Raw genomic sequence first — 25971 nt, forward strand, 5'->3', positions numbered from 1 at the left:
AGACCAAGGAGATGATTATTGACCCGAGGAAGAGGAGGAGAGACCAGCACGCCTCGCTGCACATCAACGGGACACAGGTGGAGAGAGTGAAAACATTTAAATTCCTCGGAACTCACATCAGTGAGGATCTCACCTGGACACACAACACACAGCAGATCATCAAGAAGGCTCAACAGGACTCTTCTTCCTGAGGAAGCTGAGGAAATTTGGACTGTCCACCAAATTCCTCAGCAACTTCTACAGGTGCACAGTGGAGAGCGTCCTGACAAATTCCATCACTGTGTGGTACGGGAACTGCACAACTCAGGACAGAAAGGCTCTCCAGCGTGTCATTAAAATGGCACAGTTCATCTGTGGAGCTGTCCTCCTCCCACTACAGGACATTTACAACACCCGGGTCACAAAAAGAGCACAGAGCATCATCAGGGACCAAACACACCCACAACACAGACTATTCACACTCCTACCATCTGGCAGACGCTACAGGAGTGTGAAAGCAAGGACTACTAGACTGACAAACAGTTTTTACCCCCAGGCCATCAAGCTTTTGAATCACGGATTATAATCACCATCTACCTCTATATTTCCATCAGGCTTTTGAATCACGGATTATAATCACCATCTACCTCTATATTTCCATCAGGCTTTTGAATCACGGATTACCGGTATAATCACCATCTACCTCTATTTTCCATCAGGCTTTTGAATCACAGATTATAATCACCATCTACCTCTATATTTCCATCAGGCTTCGAATCACGGATTATATTAGCAATTTTTGCAGAAGACATTGCACAGTATATCTACCTCTATGTTTGCACATTGTTTGTTTGCCTGTCCTTTTTTTAAAGACATTGCACGGTATATCTACCTCTATATTTGCATACTTTTGTTTGCCTCTTTTTTATGTTATCTTCTTTTTTTCACTCTCCCTTTATATTTTGCATTCCATATGCACTTTATATTTTATATTTCATATTTTATATATATATTTCTTTTTATTTTGGTAAGCGTAGTTTGGTCGGGCAGTTGCAAAATAAGAATTTCATTACCCAATAATAAACCGCTGTGTCTGTTATTGTGTATATGACAAATAAAAAATATTGAATCTTGAAGCTTGTTTGCCCATGCAGTCTTTCACAGATCGGTGAACCCCTCCCCATCTTTACTTCTGAGAGACTCTGCCTCTCTGGGATGCTCTTTTAATACCCAGTCATCTTACTGACCTGTTGACAATTAACCAAATGTTTTTTTTTAGCATTACACAACTTTTTCAGTCTTTCGTTGTCCCTGTCCCAACTTTTCTGAAACGTGTTGCTGACATCAAATTCAAAATGAGCAAATATTTAAAAAAAACAAGAACATTTCTCAGTTTCAACATTGGATATAATATCTTTGTACTATTTTCAATGAAATATAGGGTCTCCATGATTTGTAAGTCTTCACATCTCATCTCATTATCTCTAACCGCTTTATCCTTCTACAGGGTCGCAGGCAAGCTGGAGCCTATCCCAGCTGACTACGGGCGAAAGGCGGGGTACACCCTGGACAAGTCGCCAGGTCATCACAGGGCTGACACATAGACACAGACAACCATTCGCACTCACATTCACACCTACGGTCAATTTAGAGTCACCAGTTAACCTAACCTGCATGTCTTTGGACTGTGGGGGAAACCGGAGCACCCGGAGGAAACCCACGCGGACACGGGGAGAACATGCAAACTCCACACAGAAAGGCCCTTGCCGGCCCCAGGACTCGAACCCAGGACCTTCTTGCTGTGAGGCGACAGCGCTAACCACTACACCACCGTGCCGCCCGGCTTCACATTCTTTTTTTTTTAAATGTTTTTCACAGAGTCCCCACTTTTTTGGAATCTTCACTGTACCGTGGACAGCACTGTACAGTGGGGCAGTGTAAATGCAGATAAAGTACACTTAATCACATCATTTGTGGTTTATACTGACTATTTCATTAAGATGTGTCCATTTTTGTATGCTTCTGCCTGATTCAAATTGAGTTCCAGGTGTGTGTTATGGTGTGCAGGCTGCACACTGGAGTGTGACAGTGAGTTAATTTCTTTCTTTTGAAAATGTATTTTGAGCTCAAATGTATGTAAAAGCACATTTGGTTCATTAATGTACATTTTCAGTGAATTAATGCACTTTTCCATAATTCACCTGTTGGAGTTGTGTGGTTTAACAAATGAATGTGTGTTGTTTTTATTTTCTTTATTTAGAAAAGAGCCACTACTGTTGTCTATATTGACAATCTAGTCAATATTTTCTAGATTGGTTATGCAGTTTGTCTGTACCCTATATAGATATTGGATATATCTGGATACCTTTTATCAGTATCAGGAGTTCAATAGGTTGAGTTATCTGCAGAAGGTATTGAGGTAAAGTCTGTCCGCTATAGTTCCTGTACTGTGGCCATCCTGTATTAGTGTTACTAGTGCAAAGTGAACTGTTTGGGAGTTAACAGTGATACAGACAAGTACAGGAAAAGTACAGTAAGGAGGGACAAGGTACTCTTCGTTCTGTTCTCCCTGTGGTTATACCCAGTCCCCAAAATTACAGACTTAAAGCTGCTCTTCCTTTAGTGCAGTCGGGGAATAAAAGACCCACAAAAAAGAATTTTCCTGTGTCTAATCTTCTCATTTTTGACCAGGCCAATTAGTAGTAGTGTAAGTAGTAGTATTAGTAGTAGTAAGTTTAATTATATTATAATAAATGGAATTAATTAATTAATTAAAAGCAAAACCAGCCCTGCTCTTTATCTCTTGACTCTCACACTTAGCAACATTTAATATGTTTCAGGATAACATTTTTGTTTCTAGGCCATACTGAGGAAAAACTACTCAGCTACCAAAAACTAAATGCACCATGATTTAATGTTAGGCTACAAAGTGGGAGACACAAGAGAACAAAGCACAAGCTTAAAAGTTCTATCCACTTAAAAAAACAACCTACATTGAAACCAATGACATCAAACAAAAACCAAAACTAACTAAGTGAAAGATCTGGCAGTGATTTCAACAGTTTGAGCAACTTTACACAGCAAAATCCAGATTTTAAACAGCATGAATGAATAAACTAATGATCATCGTGCCTTAAAGATAACAGCCAAACAAAAAGATGTTGACTTACCTTGTGTACGTACAGGTAGAGAGTGAATGAAAGACACAAGTATGCCGCTTACTCCTAAGATGGAAAACAGAATTGGTCTAGCCATGGCGAATGAAGGCAAAACTGTTCTAAAAAGATGTGTTTAACGTGTCAAGGCAGGTTCATTTTCAGTGCTTTCGTCTGGTTTTAGTCACTGAGTGAACATTAAGGACAGCCTACACATTCTTCTGCTTTCATTACCTATCTCTTACCCACACGCGTGGTTTCCATTTCCTTTGTCTTCTAGTCACCTTCAGCCTGACATCTTCTTCCACATTACTAAGTCAAGTGTTGCATTGTTAAAATCCTTAACTCTCTGATTTTATTCCATTGTTTTTCAACCACAAGTCTGAGTGATTCATCTTTACACAATTCACTCCTCAGTGTGCCGAGTTTCTGAGCCTGTTTTACCTCCAGTCAGATAGAGATGAGATCTACTAGACTGTAAAACATAGCTACTTAGTATGTCTCGCACATTTATGTGCAACACATGTTTACCCGATATGACTGTTCTTAATAAAATAAGGACACATAGCATCAGACATGAAACCACTCTCTTCTACAGAGGCTCTGATGATCTGCCAGTGTTCATCACCAGATGGATATCCTTTATTTAACCAGGTAAAAGACTCATTGAAGTCAGAATCTCTTTTCCAAGAGTGACCTGGCCAAGAGGGCAGCATAAACAATATTACAATAAAAATGCAACCATACAAAGACAAAAATACACCTGGTGCAACATTACAGATAAAATAGTATTCAGTTGCCATAAAAGCTCAAGGTTAACAATTCAATTAAAAACATAATTATAACTTTAAAAGCAAGTTCAGTGTACAAGAGAGGCATTTTCTCTATCTTTTAGAGTGGATTTAAATTCACCCAGGGTTATCAGCTTTGACAGTTTCAAATCCCTTTGTAAATTGTTCCAGGGCGATGGAGCAACATATTTAAAAGCCTTTATTCCTGAGTCTGTTCTCACTCCAGGGACTAACAGCTGTAATGGGTTATTAGAGCACAGACCGTGTCAATTTTGTTTCAGACACAAGTATAAAGAAAGATAAAGTGGCGCTAGCCCAAGAACAGATTTATAAACAAACATCAAGCAGTATGAAAGTCTGCGGACAGACAGAGCTGGACAATTTGCTATGTTATAGAGTACAGTGATGTACAAACTTGCCACAGCCAGTAATAAACCGTAAGGCAAAGTGATAGTGTCCAACTTCTTTAAGTACTGGTCAGGTGCATTTAAAGTGTATAGATAGAATTGATGAATAGAGACCTTAATCCAACCCATATAAACAGTATCAATACCTCACAACAAAGCAAAAGTGAAACAAACCTGCAGATTGAGAATGCTGCAAGGGAAAACAAGGAATTATGGGATCCCCCCCATAGAGCTTGATCACCTTTCCACTGAAGAGCAGGCTGTAGTGAGAAAAATGCTGAGGGAGGGGTGTAATGCTTTTGCTAAAGATAGTGGTGATGTAGGGTGTATCCCCTCACTCAAAATGCATATTACATTCAAAGACAACTCCCCAGTACAAAAAACTTACCTCTCTGCCCCTAAACATCTGCACAAGGAGGTGAAAGAATACTTACAGGACCTGCTCAACAGAGGGTGGGTAACCCAGATTAGGTCTCCGTATTCCTCCCCCATTGTGTGTGTCAGAAAAAAAGCTGGCAGCCTGAGGATATGTTATGACTACTGTGAACTCAATTGGAAATCAGTCCCAGACAGGCACCCCATACCCAGGATTCAAGACATGCTCAACAGCCTGAGTGGCAGCTCCTGGTTTTCAGTCTTGGATCAGGGGAAAGCTTATTACCAGGGTTTCCTCGACAAAGAGAGCTGCCCTCTCACCGCCTTCATAACACCCTGGGGCTTATTTTAGTGGGTGAGGATTCCCTTTGGTTTAAGCTCAGCCCTTGCTGAGTTTCAGCAGAGTCTGGAGCAGTGTCTATGGGGCCTGAGGAATGATATCTGTCAGCCGTACCTGGATGATAATTTGGTACACAGCAAATCTTTTACTGACCATGTCCAGATGGTGCTGAAAAGATACCAACAGCATGGCATCAAACTTATACCCAAGAAGTGTGAGTTATTTAAGGATAAAGTAAGATTCCTTGGTAGGATTGTCTCCAAAGATGGATATTCAATGGATCCAGCAGAGGTCGCCCCCTGTGCAGGCCCTCAAATAGAGAAAAGTTTACCTGATGCCCATCCACAATAGAAGAGCTCCAGCAAATCCTGGGTTTTCTCACTTACTACAGGTCTTACATAATGAATTTCTCATGTATTGCCAAGCCACTTTATGATTTACTGTGTACTCCATCAATTGGCAATCCCGCATCAACTCAGTCAAAATCTGTAAAGAAAAGGCCACACAAAGGAAAAAGAAGTCATCTCCCAGGTAACACCCCGATCACATGGACAGACAAACACCGCCAGATATTGTCCTACCTACTAGACTGCTTGTCCCATCCTCCAGTGTTAGGCTATCCTAATTTCAACCAGAAGTTTATCCTGCACTGCAGTGCATCACAGGAAGGCCTCAGAGCCGTGCTCTATCAGCATCAAGATGGCAAACTCTGAGTTATTGCCTATGGATCCAGAACTCTGAGCCCAGCCAAGAAAAATTACCATTACCATTCAGGTAAACTCGAATTCTTAGCATTAAAGTAGGCCATGTGAGAACGCTTTAGGGATTATCTGAATCACACACCATCATTTACAGTTTATACAGATAATAATCCCCTTATGTACATTCTCACCACTGCCAGACTTGACGTAACAGGTTAGAGATGGATGTCAGAGCTGGCTGATTTTAATTTTATGATCAAGTATCAGCCAGGTAAAGCCAATGGAGATGCTGATGGGCTATCATGAATGCCTTTAGACATAGAGAGGTACATGTCACAGTGTACGGAGGCCATCGGCCAAGACACAATCGGTGCCACATGTCAAGCCATCCATGCCCAGAAAGATGAGCCCACTCCTCTTCTTAGCTGTATGTCTTTCAGTGTTTTGGAGAGTCAGGCAGAATCAGACAGGTTGTTGAACTCAGTGCAGCCTATTCCTAGGGAGAAAATCACAGAAGAACAGTTGAAGGATCCAGTTGTAATTAAGGTTTTGAGCTGGAAAGTAAAGAATAGTCAACCAGGTGAGAAAGTCTGTCAGTCAGAAAGTACAGAAGTAAAAGCATTGCTAAGAGAATAGAATAAGCTACACACTGAGGCAGATGGCACATTGCATTGCAAAACAAGCACTAGATGTCAACTTGTGCTTCCAAAGATTTACCAGCCATTTGTTTTCAGAGAGTTACATCAAGAAATGGGTCATCTGGGCACAGAATAAACAGAATGGGCCATTATACTCATTTTGCCCAAGCCTATGCCTCAACTAATAAATCAGCAAAGACAGTGGCAGACAAGCTCTTCAATGATTTTGCTCTAAAGTTCGGCTTTCTAGAAAGGATCCATCATGATATGGGATGGGAGTTTGAGAACCACCTCCTGCAGTGCCTGAAAGAGCATTGCAGTGTTAAAGGCTCCCACACTACACCATACCACCCTCAGGGGAATAGACAGCTGGAAAGGTTTAACAGGACCTTACTCTCCTGTGGCAGCGGGGGCGTGGTCAAGCGTTGGTCTGTGACCGGAGGGCGGAGTCAGGGAAGGTAAGTGGCAGAATCACTGCACCTGATGTTAATTAATGTGTTTGTGTGTCTTCCCCAGTGACCGCGCCCTATTTAAGTAGAGAGAGCGAGAGCAGAGAGAGCTCTCTCCCCAACCAGACGACTTGTGTGTGTGTGTGTGTGTGTGTGCGCGTGTGTGGCTGGGAGAGTCAAAGTTTGCACTGAAAAGTGAAAATAAAAAGAGTTTTGTGAACTCAGTTCTGGCCTGCCATCCTTCTGTGCTCCACCCACCCATACGAACTGTCACAGTGGTGCTGAAACCCGGAACCTCTTGCAGAAGAGAACAGCTCCATGGAGTCCCCCCCCCTTTGCAGACCTATTCCATGCCCTCACCACTGCCCAACAGAGCCAGCAGTAGGTGCTGCTCACCCTCTGAAAGGAGCAAGAACAACGGTTCGAGGCCCTGGTGCTGGCACAACAGGAAGATCGTTGGGCGTTCCGGCACCTCCTCGCGCCGGCGGGGTCCACCACCTCCACCACCGCAGGCCCTTCCCCCCCTCACCCTAACGAAGATGGGTCCGCAGGATGACCCCGAGGCCTTCCTCATGCTCTTTGAGCAGGTAGCAGAGACCTCGGGGTGGCCGGTGGAACAGCGCGCGGCGCGCCTCCTCCCCCTGCTAACGGGAGAGGTGCAACTGGCCGCGCTACAGCTCCTCGCCGACCGCCGGCTGGCCTACATGGACCTTTGCCGGGCCGTCCTCCAGTGTGTGGGGCGCACCCCCGAGCAACAACATCAGCGCTTCCGTGCTTTGCACTTGGAGGAAGTTGGCCGGCCGTTCACGTTTGGCCAGCAACTCCGGGACACCTGCTGGCAGTGGTTAAGGGCCGACAACCGCGACGCCGAGGGAATCATCGACCAGGTGGTACTGGAGCAGTTCATCGCGTGTTTACCAGCAGGAACCGCAGAGTGGGTCCAGTGCCACCGCCCGGCGTTGCTGGATCAGGCAATCGAGCTGGTGGAGGACCATTTGGCAGCTGTCCCAATGGCAGGACAGCAGACAGCCTCTTCTCTCCTCTCCTCTCTCTCTCTCTCTCTCTCTCTCTCCCCCTCCTCCTGTGTCTCCTCCTCACCCCATTCCCCCACCGTGGAGGCGGGGGCCGGCGCCACCCCAGCCAGCCCGCCACACCTGCGGTGCCCTCCCGTTTCTCCCTTCTGTGTCTGTCTCTCCCCCCCCTCAGGTGAGTGAGCCCCAGAGCACTAGTGCAGAGAGGAAGCCCGGGCCGGTTTGCTGCTGCTGTGGGGAGCTGGGCCACCTCCAACAGCAGTGCTCAGTAATGGAGGTGGGCACGGTGGTTCGGATCTCCGACGCGCCAGGAGCCACCCTCGATTGGGCTGGAGCATATCGCATACCAGTGAGTGTCCAAGGGGATACATATCAGGCGTTGGTGGATTCTGGTTGTAATCAGACCTCAAGCCACCAAAGCCTGGTGCAAGACGAGGCATTGGGGGGAGCACAATTGGTGAAGGTGTTGTGTGTGCACGGGGATGTTCACAACTACCCTCTTGTGTCAGTTCACATTCTTTTTCAAGGGGAAAAATTTATAGTAAAGGTGGCGGTTAATCCTCACCTTACCCAGTCGATAATTTTGGGGACTGATTGGCCGGGATTTGGGGAATTAATGAGTCATCTAGTGAAGAGTGGGTCCTGCCATAGTTTAACAGGGGGAGGTCCCGGTGTCGCGTTGGCGGGAGCAGCTGTCACAGAGCCGTCTACGTCATCTCCGCATCAGAGTGAGGAGCAGCTGGCTCCTCCTCTCTCTATTGGGGAATCCCTCGCAGATTTTCCATTAGAGCAGTCGCGAGACGAGACTCTGCGGCATGTGTTTGACCAAGTGAGAGTAATCGATGGTCAAACGCTCCAGCCAAACGCCACCCCGTCCTTCCCCTACTTCGCAATTATGAAGGATAGATTATACCAAGTGACGCAGGACACTCAGACTAAAGAGCGAGTCATGCAGCTTTTGATTCCGAAGAGCCGCTGGGAATTGGTATTCCAGGCAGCTCACTTTAATCCCATGGCTGGACACTTAGGGCAGGATAAAACACTAGCCTGAATAATAGCCCGGTTCTATTGGCCAGGGATTTGCGGCGATGTCCATAGGTGGTGTACGGCGTGCCGTGAATGCCAGTTAGTAAATCCAGCGGCCATTCCAAAAGCGCCTTTGTGCCCTCTCCCATTAATCAAGACCCCGTTCGAAAGAATTGGGATGGATCTCGTCGGGCCATTAGATCAGTCAACACGAGGGTACCGCTTTATATTAGTTCTGGTAGACTATGCAACGCGATACCCGGAAGCGGTGCCTCTTCACAATATCTCAACACGCAGTATTGCGGAAGCGCTCTTCCGCGTCATCTCCCGAGTTGGAATCCCGGAAGAGATTCTGACTGACCGAGGCACCTCCAACATCTGAGGGCCATCCTTAGGTCGCTGAGGCGAGCGGGTCTCACAGCCAACCCGAAGAAGTGTGCGATTGGGCGGGTGGAAGTACGGTATCTGGGCTTCCACTTGGGCAACGGGCAGGTGCGTCCCCAAATTAATAAGACAGCAGCAATTGCGGCCTGCCCAAGGCCCAAGACCAAAAAGGGGGTGAGACAGTTCCTGGGGCTGGCTGGCTGGCTATTATCATAGGTTTATACCTAATTATTCGGACGTCACCAGCCCACTGACTGATCTGACTAAAAAGGGGGCACCAGATCCGGTCCAGTGGACGGAGCAATGCCAGCGGGCTTTTTCTGAGGTAAAGGCTGCACTGTGTGGGGGGCCATTTTTACACTCCCCTGACTTTTCTCTCCCCTTTATGTTACAGACGGATGCGTTGGACAGAGGGCTGGGGGCTGTTTTGTCCCAGGAGGTGGAAGGGGAGGATCGCCCAGTACTGTATATCAGTAGGAAGCTGTCGGTGCGTGAGGGGCGCTACAGCACCATTGAAAAGGAGTGCCTGGCGATCAAGTGGGTGGTCCTCGCCCTCCGTTTCTACCTGCTGGGACGCCCTTTCACCCTCCGTTCGGACCAAGCGCCCCTCTAGTGGCTCCACCACATGAAGGATGCCAACGCGCGGATCATCCGTTGGTATCTGGCACTCCAACCCTTTAACTTCAAGGTGATCCACAGGCCGGGGGCGCAGATGGTCGTGGCGGACTTCTTCTCCCATCAAGGGTGGGGGAGTCGGCTGCAAGCCGGACAGCCGCCCGGCCTGAGTCGGGTGGTGGGGGTATGGTCAAGCATCGCTCTGTGACCGGAGGGCAGAGTCAGGGAAGGTAAGTGGCAGAATCACTGCACCCGATGTTAATTAATGTGTTTGTGTGTCTTCCCCAGTGACCACGCCCTATTTAAGGAGAGAGAGCTAGAGCAGAGAGAGCTCTCTCCCCAACCAGACGACTTGTGTGTGTGTGTGTGCGTGTGTGGCTGGGAGAGTCAAAGTTTGCACTGAAAAGTGAAAATAAAAAGAGTTTTGTGAACTCAGTTCTGGCCTGCCGTCCTTCTGTGCTCTACCCACCCATACAAACTGTCACATCTCCATACTCAGGACCCTCACTGAGGAGCAGAAAGCCGACTGGAAAAGCCATCTCCTTAAGGTTGCATGCTTATAATTGTACTGTCAATGATGCCACTGGATTCTCTCCTTTCTACTTGCTGTTTGGCAGGCACTCAAGGCTGCCCATGGATCTGCTGTTCAGCACCCAAGTGGCAGACCAGCAGGACTCCTACCAATATTTTGTAGACAAGTGGAGGTAACAGATGACAGAAGCATACCAGATTGCATCTAGGTCAGCTAAGAAATCTGCAGTGAGAGGTAAAACACAGTATGATAGAAAACTTTATGGGGCAGACCTAAAACAAGGCAGTCGAGTTCTGGTAAGAAATATGAGTGAGGGGGGCCTTGAGCAAGATGCGCCCCTACTGGGAGGATGAGATATATGTTGTGATAGGTCGTAAAGGGCCAGATAGCCCAGTATTTGAAGTGAAACCTGAGAGTGGTAAAGGCAGGGTCAAAGTACTACACATAAACTTACTGTTACCCTGTGATTACCTACATGTGACCACTCAAAGCCCATTCCCAAAGCAACAACATAAACATGAAAAGACTCATCACAAAGGCAGGCCTCACTCTCAGTCCCATCAGCCAGACTACCAAATTGGCAGCGAGTATGACTCTGATGAGGATTTTGACACAGGCTACATAACAGGGCTAGCTGAACATTACACTGAGCCCACTCTTAACCCTGCTGCACCCGAGTTTTATTCTCACACAGGAAGAGAGCTGTGCTCCCCAACCTAACTCGTGGAACAGGAGGACCTTGCTGCCGATGAGCAGGCTGAGTTTGAAATGGTGGCTCAGTTGGAGCAACCTGAGGAGGGAGAGCATGGGAGTGAACCTGTGGGAGACAATGAGGAGGATTTGCCTACTGGGCAAGGATGATTTGCCTACTGGGCAAGGATGAATCTGTAGAGGAGAACATGGTGGAGACAGTTACTGTGAGGGATTATCCAAAAAGAGAAAGATGCCAGCTGTTGAAGTTCACTTATGACATCCTGGGTCAGCCCAGCTACAGCGGCAGAACAAATGGAGTAAACCTAAACTGTTATTGGAGACCATGGTGATGTTTAAAGACTGTTAATGTGAAAACAGAAAATAAATCTTGAAAAATGATACAGCTACAGTTTCATGGACTTGGGGAATTGAACAGGGGTACAAAGAGTTGGCCACAATGTAATGTACCACTGATTAGAGACTTGTATGTTGAGTAATGGGTTTGAATGATGAAAAGATACTGAACTGAACACCCCCCCAGCCCCAGAGACTATTAAATTGTATTCATGTGTATGGACACAATGCCACAGATGGACACTATGACTAAAGGTCATCACAGTAGGGTATCATAGTGCATGATGAACCTGACTGATAACTATGGTACTGAATAGGGAATAAGTACTATGGGGAGTTATTTCCTGTTGTTATGGACTCATTAATGTGGTCATCTGATGGTTCCCTTATAACGAATACAGTTGTAGAATTGTAACTCCCAGGTTACCTGTATTTCAATTGTCAAGACAACATTTTTAAAGAGGGGGAGACTGTGGGATGTATAAATAGGGGTCTATTTAATTTTTCAAGCATTCCAGATAAGTTCAAGTTCAGCAAAATATATATATTTTTATGATTAGTTTATTATTTTCCGGTGTTTCATGTGTTTACTAGTTGCTCTGTTTGCCTGTAAATGTGGTGTAGAGTGTAGTTGCACATGTTAGCCAGCAGGTGGTAGTAATGTCACTGTTTCTGATTGTTGCACAGACTGTAGTGTGGTGATTTTGCGTTACCTGTTAGTAATTGCAAGCTCCCTCCTCTGTGAAAACACAGGAAAGAGCAACACCACTAAATTTGTTTAATACCATATTTTGCAGATGAGCTACTCAGATTAACAGGGTTAAATCAGTTAACTAAGAGTGTAAAGATTGTGTAGAGACTGTTTGATCGGAGTTGTGAAGTGTTTAAAGGTCCCATGGCATGAAATTTTCACTTTCTGAGGTTTTTTAACGTTAAAATGAGTTCCTCTGACCTTCTTAAGTCACCCCAGTGGCTAGAAATTTCATAATGTATAAACCAAACTATGCCCAACATTTGAGAATGGCGCGTCAAAACGGCGCGTTGATAAGCTCTTCCCTTTACTACGTCAGCAAGGGAGATGATCCCCACGCCCCCCCTCTGGATTCCCACCCACTGTATGGATTGCCCCGCCCAGTTGTAGTGAGGAGACCGTAGAGGACACAACAACATGGCATCACCTAAGCGAGTGAAACATGGAAATTGCGCTGTACATGGATGTGACAACACAGAAAAGAGTCTGTTTTTACTGCCGACGGGAGAGCCCCTGAAGACGCAGTGGCTTAATTTTATTTATTTCAATAATACGCCGTCGAGTCTACCTAAGACGGTGTATGTTTGTCGGAAGCATTTTCCTGATGAATGTTTCCACAACTTGGGACAGTACAGGGCAGGTTTTGCACATCAACTGTCACTGAAACCTGGGTCCGTACCAAGCATTCCTGCCGCATCAGCCACAAACACCGAACAAGTAAGTGTATAACTGTTAAGTCGTTTTGCCGTGTTTTAAAATCAGTGCGTTTGCAATGGCTACATTAGCTGTGCAGCTAACCGCTTCCTTCAGTTAGCCAGGTACTCTGCGCTACAAAACCAAAAAGCATGCAGCATGCTCTGTTATAATAGCCAATCAAAACAGTTTTTACAAAGACACCCACATTCTTTTTTTAAGTCACTCGTTCATTTTATTTGTTTGTTTGTTCAGTAAAAACCCAAACATTTGTTGAATTTATTTTATTTCCTCGCATCGCACCTTAATGACGTCAGCGCGCGGTATTTTTCCCTGATTCTGGGCCGGGGTGTCGTGAGTGGCAGAGCAGCTCCATCGCTGCGATCCATTGAAAGTCAGCCCTAGATCCAATCTTTTGTCGGGAGCCGAGGTCGCGCGGGCGGCCCTCCAGCGGCACCGGCCGCCCGTGGAGGCAGCGGTTCTCCCAGGGGCGAGTTGGGGGGAGGAAACGGCAAAGTCCCCACTCCTCCATGGTAAAACTGCTCAGTTTTACAATGGGCCTCAGGCTGAAAAAAAAACGACAAAGTCCCAGTTTTACCATGGGCTCGAGTTGTACCATTTTTTTAGACAGGGCAGGCGGACCAGGGCATTCGCCCGCCTGGCCGTGCCCGACGAGGATCGCTCTCAGCCGGCTTGGGAGGCAGACAGCAGCCCCTCCCCCCATGGCATGCCCCCACCCTCTACCCTTCCCCGCCTCCTGCTTCTCATTAGCAAAACGACGCACTGGGAAAAGGGCTGAAATGGGGCTTTCTTCCAGGAGGCTATATCTACGTTCTGAGGGTTCATTTCGAGAAAGGCTGCGGATATAACATCCGGAAGCCTCCACGATCCCGTTTAAAGCATCAACAAACCACCATGCCATGGGTCCTTTAAGAATGTTTATGATTGCTGTAATAAATTGCTAGAATGTCGGCTAATCAGCACTACCAGTACTGGGTCAGAGAAAATACAGTGGTGCTTGAAACTTTGTAAACTCTTTAGAATTTTCTAAATTTCTGCATAAATATGACCTAAAACATCATCAGATTTTCACACAAGTCCTAAAAGTAGATAAAGAGAACCAAGTTAAACAAATGAGACAAAAATATTATACTTGGTCATTTATTTATTGAGGAAAATGATCCAATATTACATATATGTGAGTGGCAAAAGTATGTGAACCTCTAAGATTAGCAGTTAATTTGAAGGTGAAATTAGAGTCAGGTGTTTTCAATCAATGGGATGACAATCAGGTGTGAGTGGGCACCCTGTTTTATTTAAAGAACAGGGATCTATCAAAGTCTGATCTTCACAACACATGTTTGTGGAAGTGTATCATGGCACAAACAAAGGAGATTTCTGAGGACCTCAGAAAAAGTGTTGTTGATGCTCATCAGGCTGGAAAAGGTTACAAAACCATCTCTAAAGAGTTTGGACTCCACCAATCCACAGTCAGACAGATTGTGTACAAATGGAGGAAATTCAAGACCATTGTTACCCTCCCCAGGAGTGGTCGACCAACAAAGATCACTCCAAGAGCAAGGCGTATAATAGTCGGCGAGGTCACAAAGGACCCCAGGGTAACTTCTAAGCAACTGAAGGCCTCTCTCACAATGGCTAATGTTAATGTTCATGAGTCCACCATCAGGAGAACAATGGTGTGCATGGCAGGGCTGCAAGGAGAAAGCCACTGGTCTCCAAAAAGAACATTGCTGCTTGTCTGCAGTTTGCTAAAGATCATGTGGACAAGCCAGAAGGCTATTGGAAAAATGTTTTGTGGACGGATGAGACCAAAATAGAACTTTTTGGTTTAAATGAGAAGCGTTATGTTTAGATAAAGGAAAACACTGTATTCCGGCATAAGAACCTTATCCCATTTGTGAAACATGGTGGTGGTAGTATCATGGTTTGGGCCTGTTTTGCTGCATCTGGGCCAGGACAGCTTGCCATCATTGATGGAACAATGAATTCTGAATTATACCAGCAAATTCTAAAGGAAAATGTCAGGACATCTGTCCATGAATTGAATCTCAAGAGAAGGTGGGTCATGCAGCAAGACAACGACCCTAAGCACACAAGTCATTCTACCAAAGAATGGTTAAAGAAGAATAAAGTTAATATTTTGGAATGGCCAAGTCAAAGTCCCGACCTTAATCCAATCGAAATGTTGTGGGAGGACCTGAAGCGAGCAGTTCATGTGAGGAAACCCACCAACATCCCAGAGTTGAAGCTGTTCTGTACGGAGGAATGGGCTAAAATTCCTCCAAGCCATTATGCAGGACTGATTAACAGTTACCGGAAACGTTTAGTTGCAGTTATTGCTGCAAAAGGGGGTCACACCAGATACTGAAAGCAAAGGTTCACATACTTTTGCCACTCACAGATATGTAATATTGGATGATTTTCCTCAATAAATAAATGACCAATAATAATATTTTTGTCTCATTTGTTTAACTGGGTTCTCTTTATCTACTTTTAGGACTTGTGTGAAAATCTGATGATGTTTTAGGTCATATTTCTGCAGAAATATAGAAAATTCTAAAGGGTTCACAAACTTTCAAGCACCACTGTACGTGTGTTGTTACTAACGTGTATGCAGTGTTAAATGTTACTATTGGTGTAGAAAATATGTTGTTTATGTAAATGTGTGAGTTAGGATTTCTGTTAGAACAGACAGTGATACATTGAGACTGTTTTATTTTGTTTATATGTTGTTTTTATTTGATTTGTAGATTTTGTTTGTACTGTAAGTAATTGCAAGCTCCCACCTCTGTGAATACACAGTCAAGAGCAACACCAGTAAACTTGTTTAATAACATATTTTGCAGATGTTGTCTTCTTTCCTCTGTGTCTGAAGGGCAACACTTTAATTCTTTCATAATTCCATTACAATTCTTCTATTCTAATTCTGCCTCATTTTCTGTCCAATGTGTTTCAGAAATGAAAGGGTTACTGTCCTGAAAACATTAAAATCGAGTTATCCAATGAGATTGTTTTGTTTATTGTCTCTAGGCTGAGAAGAGTTTAGAGCTGCTCACTCATTGGTTAGGACTTCATTGCCAGGACAGAAGGCCATGGCAGTGTACGTTTATGTAGGAAGTGACAGATGACTGATTAACCAATCAGATTTTGATTTATAGTGGGAGGGACCAAAAATGTATCGCCCTAAGCCTTCTTGAAGGCCAACACTAGCTTAACCATGAGTCGGCGCCATCAGCGCAGCAGTGAAGTCACCTTCCAGCCAGTGTAGCATTCATCAGTAATGTTAGCAAATGCTAATAAAGCGGTCAAGCCAGTGCTATCTATCGAGAGCAAGTAGTACAGGCTAACAACCGAGAAACTAAGATTTCTGTCTCCAGACTCTTCTTCCATGCTGCCTGCTCGCCACAGTATTTTTCACTCAGACTTAAATTGTAAATTTAAATAAAAGTTCAGTCATTGGATATTCGCATCAGCTCCGACATGTGATGTCATGTGGTCTTGACAATGTGCAATATCGTAAACCATATCGCACACTCATTCTCCATTGGGTAGAGTGATGTAATGCATGTAGGATAAGTGATAGGCAAACAATAGTGCATGCTATTGAACCAAATTAATGAAACCTGCTAGAAGGGAATAGAACACATGGTTTTATTCCATTTAAAAAGTGTCCTGTATGCATAATAATATGTTTATATTATATATTAACAAATGAAATGAAGCTGACCTGACCAAAACATGAAATATCTTGGTTTCATGCTGTCTGCAATGAAAGACTAGTCAACGTAAATTTAGAAATCACTGCTTGCCTTTTTCATTTGCTTTTTCCATAATATCCTAACTTTGTCTTATTTGGGGTTGTACATCGTATGGCTGTGTGATTTCATTGCAACGCTTGTGCATCATTTTGATGTAGGAACCCAAATTGTGGACGTTGTCTCCTTATGGTGAATATTTTTGGGGAACTCTGTGTCAGAGTCATCTGTCAATCCTTCTGCTCCAATTGGTAGTTGCCTCAATCATATTGCCTCAAAGTTGAGAGCAGTTTAACTCCGTAACCCCTCACTTTGCATCATTAGCAATTACTTCACCTGTCATCGCTACAGGTCTCTCACTTTTATTGACTTGACATGATCACTCACTGCCACATCGCCACAAATTGTTTCCTGTGTGTATGCCCCTTTAATGTGCATGTAAACATACTGACTCTTACCTCATGTTTGGTGTATTACTCAGTATGGAACTAATTTATAATTTGACATGTCAGCATTTCTACAAACACTAGATCAAATTAAACAAATACATGATGTACTGTGGGCGGCACGGTGGTGTAGTGGTTAGCGCTGTCGCCTCGCAGCAAGAAGGTCCGGGTTCGAGCCCCGTGGCCGGCAAGGGCCTTTCTGTGCGGAGTTTGCATGTTCTCCCCGTGTCCGCGTGGGTTTCCTCCGGGTGCTCCGGTTTCCCCCACAGTCCAAAGACATGCAGGTTAGGTTAACTGGTGACTCTAAATTGAGCGTAGGTGTGAATGTGAGTGTGAATGGTTGTCTGTGTCTATGTGTCAGCCCTGTGATGACCTGGCGACTTGTCCAGGGTGTACCCCGCCCTTCGCCCGTAGTCAGCTGGGATAGGCTCCAGCTTGCCTGTGACCCTGTAGAACAGGATAAAGCGGCTACAGATAATGAGATGAGATGAGATGATGTACTGTTTTGTTTGTCACTCATTTTTCACTACTTCCAATGATCTTTTCACAAATATGCTGTCAATACCATAATCAGCTGTCAACACAAGGGGGCGATGTGGGCCTGTTTACAAAGAGAAGACTTCACTAGATAAACTAATCAGTATCTCACGTTTTTGAGAAATGCCTAACATTGCAAGAGTAAATAACTTCTGAGGGACATTGTGTTTGTTGTTTTTGTTTTGTTTTTCTTTTAAATTAAGAATTAACATAATTAAGTTATAAGTTTATATTTGAAGGCCAAAAAACAAAATTCATCCATCACCACTTATCCTGTGTAGGGTCACAGGTAAGTTGGAGCCTATAGAATCTATAGTATAGATAGTTTTCACATGACATCACAGAGTCGGGGATTCCCTGGTGGCGGCCATCTTGGAGGGCTAGCTTACCGTACGGGTCACTGAGCACACATTGTAGCGCGCAAGTTACATTCATTTATATATTATTTACATTTATAGTTACATTACTACTATTTAAAGCTAGCAATGGTGCACACCTGTTGTATTCACAGCTGTCGTAATAGGTCAGATGATGACGTCAAGCGGAGCTTTTATGGAATTCCCACTGTACGGGAGCACGAAGGCGAGCAAACAAAGAAACTCAGCATACAAAGGAGAAACCTATGGCTTGTGCGAATCAACCGCAAGGATTATCAGCCTTCCAAACACAGCAAAGTCTACTCCGATCATTTTATAAGTGGTAAGTTGTTTAAATAAACAATCAATTGTGTTTAAGTTTGTTTTTGGAAACCAAAACATCATGTAGAACGGGTCGACTTATGTCCCTCCTGTGGAAAACTCCGAGTAAAGGGGATCTCGAATGGGGTTGGGGTGGATTCTCAGAGAGAAGCGTGTGTCCGAAATCAGCGGAGTTGTTTTTGTTTTGATTATTTTCTTGATCATTTTTCTTGGAGAGAGGCACTTGGTTTATTATGAGGACTGAACGATTTAAAGTTCTTTGGAAAGTAATTTTTTTCTCTCTTTTCCCTCAGTTGAATGCAGGGTGGGAGGGCTGGCTCTCAGTCATGGAGAGTCAGGAAGATGAGAGTCGGAGTATGGATGGTTCAGAAGAGGGTGACGGTAGCTGGCAGTTAAGGAAAAAGCTTAAGGTGGTATGGCCAAGGGAAGTTACAGACAGGGATGACAATTTTAGAGTTGTCGTGAGGTTTGAAGGGGATGGAGTGAAAAACGTGGATCCAATAAAGCTGACAAATATTATCAAGAAGCAGGTTGGTGAGGTGAGATATGCTGGTGTGTTACATGATGGCAATTTATTAATTGTTTGCACGTCTGAAGAGCAGGCAGAGAGAGCAGGACAATTGCAGATCATTGGGAAGGTGAAGGTAGTACGAGTTGTGAGGGTTGGTACTTCTGGTAGTAAGGGTGTGATCTATGGCATTCCTTTGACCACGCAGATGAGCGAGCTTGTTAAAAATCTACGAGAGAAATGTGACGCTGTTCAAAGTGCAAAACGGTTGACAAGGGGTGTTGAGAAGAAGGCAACGGAGTCAGTTTTGATTGAGTTTAACACAAAAGAGATGCCTAGAGAGCTTTACTATGGATTCATGAGATATAGAGTGAGGGAGTTCATCCATAAACCAATGAGATGTTTTAAATGTCAAAAGTTTGGTCATGCAGCCAAAGTTTGCAAAGGGCAACAGACTTGTGCTAAATGTGGTGGAGCTCATGCGTATGAAAATTGTGGTGAGGACACAAGACCTAAATGCTGTAACTGTGGAGGGCCACACAGTGCTGCGTATTGGGGCTGTGAGGTTATGAGGAGAGAGACAGAGATACATAACGTGAAATTGAAGGGAAAAATCTCATATGCAGAAGCAGTTAAAAGAGTGGATCAGTCCAGGAGTATGGGGAGATATAGGGGGGATGCAGTTACAGTGAAGGACCACCAGGTGGAGAGGCAAGACTCAGCTAAGGAAAAGGAAGTCAAGGAGAGAGAAGAGAGATCTGGTCATTTTTATTGCAGGAGTGATTAATGCTACCTCTGAGGTTAGGTCAAAAACTGAGAGAATTCAAATTATCACAAAGGCAGCGATTCAGCATTTGGGGATGTTGGGTTTAAAGTGGGAGGAGGTCAGGGATGGCCTTAGTGTGGCACAACTGAGTCAGGAAGGAGGGGCAGGATGATCTTTTTATTATGTTCCTTTTTCAATGGAATGCAAGGAGTTTGTTAGCGAATGGACAGGAGTTTAAACAGGTAATAGATGGCATGGATGTAAAACCAGAGGTTGTATGTATTCAAGAAACATGGCTTAATCCCAAATTTGATTTTGTTTTGTTTGGCTATATAGTCATTAGAAGAGATAGAGAGGGGGGAAATGGAGGGGGCTGTGCTACCTTTATAAGACAGGGGATTCCATACAGGGTGCTGGGCATAGGCGGAGATCAAGAATATGTGGTAGTTGAAGTATGGACAGCTACTAGAAGTGTGGTGGTTATAAACTACTACAACCCTTGTAAGCAGCTTGAATTGGTTACTCTAGAGACTGCAGAAGGGCAAGATAGGGATAATGTTATATGGACTGGAGATTTTAACGCTCATAACACACTGTGGGGAGGGGATAAAACAGATAGTAATGGTCAAGTAATTGAAGAAGTGATGAATAACAGAAATTTAGTCTGTTTAAACGATGGTAGTGGGACTAGGATTGATGTTAGGACAGGTAAAGAGTCAGTACTAGACCTAACTTTCTTGTCGAATAGGTTGGCCCCAAAGTGCGAATGGGAAGTGAATAGGGACAGCACTATAGATAGTTTTCACTGACGTCACGGCATTCCGGGGAACGCCCCCCAGCCGCCATCTTGGAGGGCAAACAAAACGGACCATCGCCACTACTGGCTACGTTATCTCGGACGAATTTATGAAGTTATATAGTCAGTTTTCTAAAATAAAGATCAATGTCGGCAAAATCAAGCAAACAGAAGTATATAGAGACACATCTCACGGTATGCAGCCAAACTGGCCTTGATTGTGGGAATTGACCCCTACAAAGTGGACAAAGATGCATTTTCAAGTGACTATGCAGGGCTGCCAAAGCCTGAAACTGCCAAAGCCTGCTCCAAAGCCTGAAACTGACTTCATCAAACTTTAAAGGCTGTCTGATATATACAACTTTATATATTCGCAGCGCGCCTTTTGGCGGATGCCGCCTGAATCGCGCAGATCCGATTTTTTTTTTTTTTTGGGGGGGGGGGGGGGGCCTTGGAGTGTCTGATTATAATTTCAAAGTAAATTCTGTATTAAAATTACTAAATAAGCAAATCCGTTACAGTCCATGAAACAGGAAGTATAAGGATGAGAAAAAAACAGTTTAAATCGGGAAGCTGCGCACATTTGCGCAGTCCTGCACACCGCTAGGGCTGCACAAATGTGCACAGCTTCCCGATTTAAACTGTTTTTTTCTCATCCTTATACTTCCTGTTTCATGGGCTGTAACGGATTTGCTTATTTAGTAATTTTAATACAGAATTTACTTTGAAATTATAATCAGACACTCCAACGCCCCCCCTAAAAAAAAAAAAAAACCCGGATCTGTGCGATTCAGGCGGCATCCGCCAAAAGGCGCGCTGTTTGCATCCCAAACACAAATTAAATCATACAGAATATATCTAAAATGTTTTTCAAAAATGACCCTTGCGTGAGTGAAGTGACAAGTGTCAAATAGAAACGTGACAAACGAGCGATATTAAGTGTACATTACAGTGTAAACGTACACTCAGCAGTTCCAGTTAGGCATTCTCCAGAGATTGTTCACATGATGTTTTGGTTTCCAAAAACAAACTTAAACACAATTGATTGTTTATTTAAACAACTTACCACTTATAAAATGATCGGAGCAGACTTTGCTGTGTTTGGAAGGCTGATAATCCTTGCGGTTGATTCTCGCAAGCCATAGATTTCTCCTTTTTATGCTGAGTTTGTTTGCTTGCCCTCTACTCCCGTACAGTGGGAATTCCATAAAAGCCCCGCTTGACATCATCATCTGACCTATTACGACAGCCGTGAATACAACAAGTGTGCACCATTGCTAGCTTTAAATAGTAGTAATGTAACTATAAATGTAAATAATATATAAATGAATGTAACTCGCGCGCTACAATGTGTGCTCAGTGACCCGTACGGTAAGCTAGCCCTCCAAGATGGCCGCCACCAGGGAATCCCCGACTCTGTGACGTCATGTGAAAACTATCTATTGGTAGTGATCACTATCCAGTGTTATGTAAAGTAGGCATTGATGTAAGGCTGAGCTTAGACGTTGGCCAAGGGAGGTGGATTTTTAGAAAAGCAGACTGGGAGGAGTATATGGTAACTGCTGACTTGAACATAAGCTCAGTCCAGGAGTCAGGAGATGTTGAAAGCCATGAAATGGAACTGCGCCAGAGTATTACTATGGCTGCAGCAGCCACCATTCCTAAAAGCTCAGGAAGATTGGGTAGAAGAGCAGTCCCTTGGTGGAGTGTTGAATGTGATGAGGCTGTGAGGGCAAGAAACAGAGCCTTTAGGCAGCTAAAAAGGACTCATAACTTTCAACATTTAATTGCTTATAAGCAGGCTCATGCAGTGGTGAGGAGGGTGATAAGACAGAGGAAAAGAGCATACTGGAGGGAGTACTGTAGCACCATTGGGAGTGAGGTTGACATTAATGATGTGTGGGGAATGATTAGGAGAATGGAGGGTAATAGGAGAGAGTGGAGTTACCCGATCTTGTCAGATGGTGATCAGTTGGCTGTCACTAACATGGAAAAAGCAGAAATGCTGGTGAACACATTGAGCATAGTACATAGTTCTAGGAACTTGACAGATGAAGAAAGAAGAAGTAGAGAGGAAACAAGGAGTTTGTATGCTGATGCTATACAAAAGAAGGGACAGCTGGAGGATAAATATAACGTTCCTTTTACTATTAGAGAACTGCGAAATGCTTTGGAGCAGTGCAGGAACTCAGCCCCTGGTAAAGATGGCATTTGCTATAAAATGTTATCACATATGAGTGATACAAGTATTCAGAAAGTGTTGAATTTATATAATAAAGTTTGGGAGGAAGGCAAAATTCCTACAGGGTGGAAGGAGGCCATTATTGTACCAATTAAGAAGCCAAGAAAAGATGCTAGCAATCCAGCAAACTATAGACCAATAGCATTAACCTCTCAGTTTGGAAAATTGATGGAAAGGATGGTAAATTGTAGGCTAATGCACTTCATTGAGGAAAACGGGCTTATGACTAGTTGTCAGAGTGGCTTTAGAAAGGGAAGAAGTACTGTACCACTGATTCCATAATTTGTCTAGAAGATGATATAAGGAAGGCACAGTTAAATAAGGAAACTGTGGTGGCAGTCTTCCTGGAGGTGGAGAAGGCATATGATATGCTGTGGGTTGATGGCCTTTTAATTAAAATGCACTTACTTGGGATCGGCGGGAACATGTTTAACTGGGTGTTAGATTTTTTGAATAACAGAAGCATTCAGGTTAAGATAGGGAATGATGTATCAAGAAAATGCTTGGTTGAAAATGGAACTCCGGGGGGCACGGTGGTGTAGTGGTTAGCACTGTCACCTCACAGCAAGAAGGTCCAGGTTCGAGCCCCGTGGCCGGCGAGGGCCTTTCTGTGTGGAGTTTGCATGTTCTTCCCATGTCCGCATGGGTTTCCTCCGGGTGCTCCGGTTTCCCCCACAGTCCAAAGACATGCAGGTTAGGTTAACTGGTGACTCTAAATTGACCGTAGGTGTGAATGTGAGTGTGAATGGTTGTCTGTGTCTATGTGTCAGCCCTGTGATGACCTGGCGACTTGTCCAGGGTGTACCCCGCCTTTCGCCTGTAGTCAGCTGGGATAGGCTCCAGCTTGCCTGCGACCCTGTAGAAGGATAAAGCGGCTAGAGATAATGAGATGAGATGAGATGAAAATGGAACTCCTCAAGGAAGTGTGATAAGCCCACTTCTGTTCAATATTATGATTAATGATGTCTTTAATAATGTTCAGCCAGGAATTGGAAAGTCGCTGTTTGCAGATGATGGTAGTCTGTGGAAGAGGGGGGAAAATGTAAAGTATGCTCTGAAGAAGGTCCAGGAATCTCTCAGTACAGTGGAGGACTGGGGTAGGAAATGGGGGTTTAGATTTTCAGTGGAAAAGACTAAAGTGGTGTTTTTTACAAAAAAGAAAATTGATGAGTGTTTGCAATTGCATTTGTATGGAAGTCCCCTAGAAAGGCAGAAAAGTTTTAAATTCCTTGGTGTTGTCTTTGATGAAAGGCTGACATGGAGGGAACATATATCAAAAATCATAGATAAAAGTAAAAAGGTCCTCAACTTAATGAGATGTCTTTCTGGACTGGAATGGGGGGCTGATGTAGCCTCTCTGAAGCAAATTTATAGTTATTTAATCAGGGCAAGGATTGAGTATGGATGCATAGTCTGTGGGTCTGCAGCCAAATCAGTGTTAGCCGGATTGGATGTTATCCAAGCTAAGGCTTTGAGGATTTGTACAGGAGCAGTGCGATCATCCCCAGTCTGTTCTTTGCAAGTGGAGACAGGTGAAATGCCATTTGAGTTGAGAAGGAAGCAGCTTCAAGCAAACTATTGGGTGAATTTGATGGGTCAGAGACCTGACCACCCAGTAAAAAGTGTAATTCAGCCAAGCTGGGAGAGAGAGGGGGCAAGATTATTAAGCTTTGGGTGGACTGGGGAAGCTGTAGCACAGGAGTTGAAGGTCCTTGATAAGTCTTTTAGTTTAGGAGTAGTGTGGCCTTCTATACCTTTGTGGCAATTGGAGGCTCCAGAGACTGATCTAGGATTGCTTAGAATCAAGTGTGATAATCCTGAAGTGGATTTAGTACATGAGTTTCATTGTCATGTGGGTGAAAGATATAGGGATCATATTTTAGTATTCACTGATGGATCAAAAGACCAAGACACAGGTGTTACAGGGGCAGCTTTCATTGTTCAAAGGTTTAATATTCATGCTTGTAAGAGAACCTCAGACTTTTTAAGTGTTTATACAGTAGAATTATATGCCATCCTGATGGCTGTGCAGTGGGCCGAACAACTCCAGAATATGAAAGTGCTGATTTGTAGTGACAGTGTGTCAGCTATCAGTAGTCTTGGTAAGGGGTTGTCAAAGAGCCGGCAAGATTTGATTTATGAAGTCCTGATGGAAATTAGGGATGCCAAGAGGAGGGGCGTGGAGGTGTCATTTTTATGGGTCCTGGCACATGTGGGCATTTCATTAAATGAAAAGGCTGATAAGTTGGCCAAGAAGGCAGCCAAAAAAAGACACAATTGATGTCCATATACACCTATCTAAGTCAGAGGGTAAAAGCATTGTATGGCAAGAGATAATTTTGAGGTGGCAGTCACGTTGGGAGCAAGAACAGAAGGGCAGACACCTTTTTTCACTTGCTAGTAGAGTAACAGACTCAGTTCAGGTTTACAAAAGAGGAGGAGGCAAACGGAAGGAGAATGTTATTATTTCTAGATTGAGAATTGGACACACATTTCTGAACAGTACCTTATTTATTTTGGGAAAACATCAGACTGGATTATGCACCAACTGTTCCTGCCAGGAAATGGAGACTGTACGTCACGTGTTACTCTCTTGTGGAAAATACGATTGCCAAAGGCAAGAACTGGTCAAACAGCTGATGGAGATTGGTCTGGAAGAGGTTTCTCTGAAAAGTGTGTTGGACATGGGGTCAAGTGGGAAGGGAAGAAGACCTTTTTTCCAGTTTTTAAAGGACACTGGCCTATATGGTAGAATTTAGTGCGCTGTGTTTTTAGTTCAGTAGGTGGCAGCAATGCAACTTTTTAGGATGTCGGCTGCCTTAAAACCCCGAAGAAGAAGAAGAAAACATCATGTAAACAATCTCTGGAGAATGCCTAACTGGAACTGCTGAGTGTACGTTTACACTGTAATGTACACTTAATATCGCTCGTTTGTCACGTTTCTGTTTGACACTTGTCACTTCACTCACGCAAGGGTCATTTTTGAAAAACATTTTAGGTCTATTCTGTATGATTTCATTTGTGTTTGGGATGCAAACAGCGCGCCTTTTGGCGGATGCCGCCTGAATCGCACAGATCCGGGGGTTTTTTTAGGGGGGGCGTTGGAGTGTCTGATTATAATTTCAAAGTAAATTCTGTATTAAAATTACTAAATAAGCAAATCCGTTACAGCCCATGAAACAGGACGTATAAGGATGAGAAAAAAACAGTTTAAATCGGGAAGCTGCGCACATTTGTGCAGCCCGAGCGGTGTGCAGGACTGCGCAAATGTGCGCAGCTTCCCGATTT

The 25971-nt window shown here is 44.2% G+C and overlaps 1 protein-coding gene across 1 annotated transcript in view; it reads right to left on the bottom strand.

Annotated features, from left to right (window-relative positions):
- The window catches only part of LOC132892206 (uncharacterized), a 57303-nt gene that overhangs the window by 8200 nt on the left and 23132 nt on the right, over positions 1-25971 (bottom strand). Inside the window, exon 3 of the mRNA XM_060930600.1 lies at positions 3150-3203. Coding sequence (XP_060786583.1) covers positions 3150-3203 — 54 coding nt within the window. The remainder of the gene's footprint in view (positions 1-3149; positions 3204-25971) is intronic.

The sequence above is a fragment of the Neoarius graeffei genome, chromosome 9, assembly GCF_027579695.1.
Source record: "Neoarius graeffei isolate fNeoGra1 chromosome 9, fNeoGra1.pri, whole genome shotgun sequence".
NCBI lineage: Eukaryota > Metazoa > Chordata > Actinopteri > Siluriformes > Ariidae > Neoarius > Neoarius graeffei.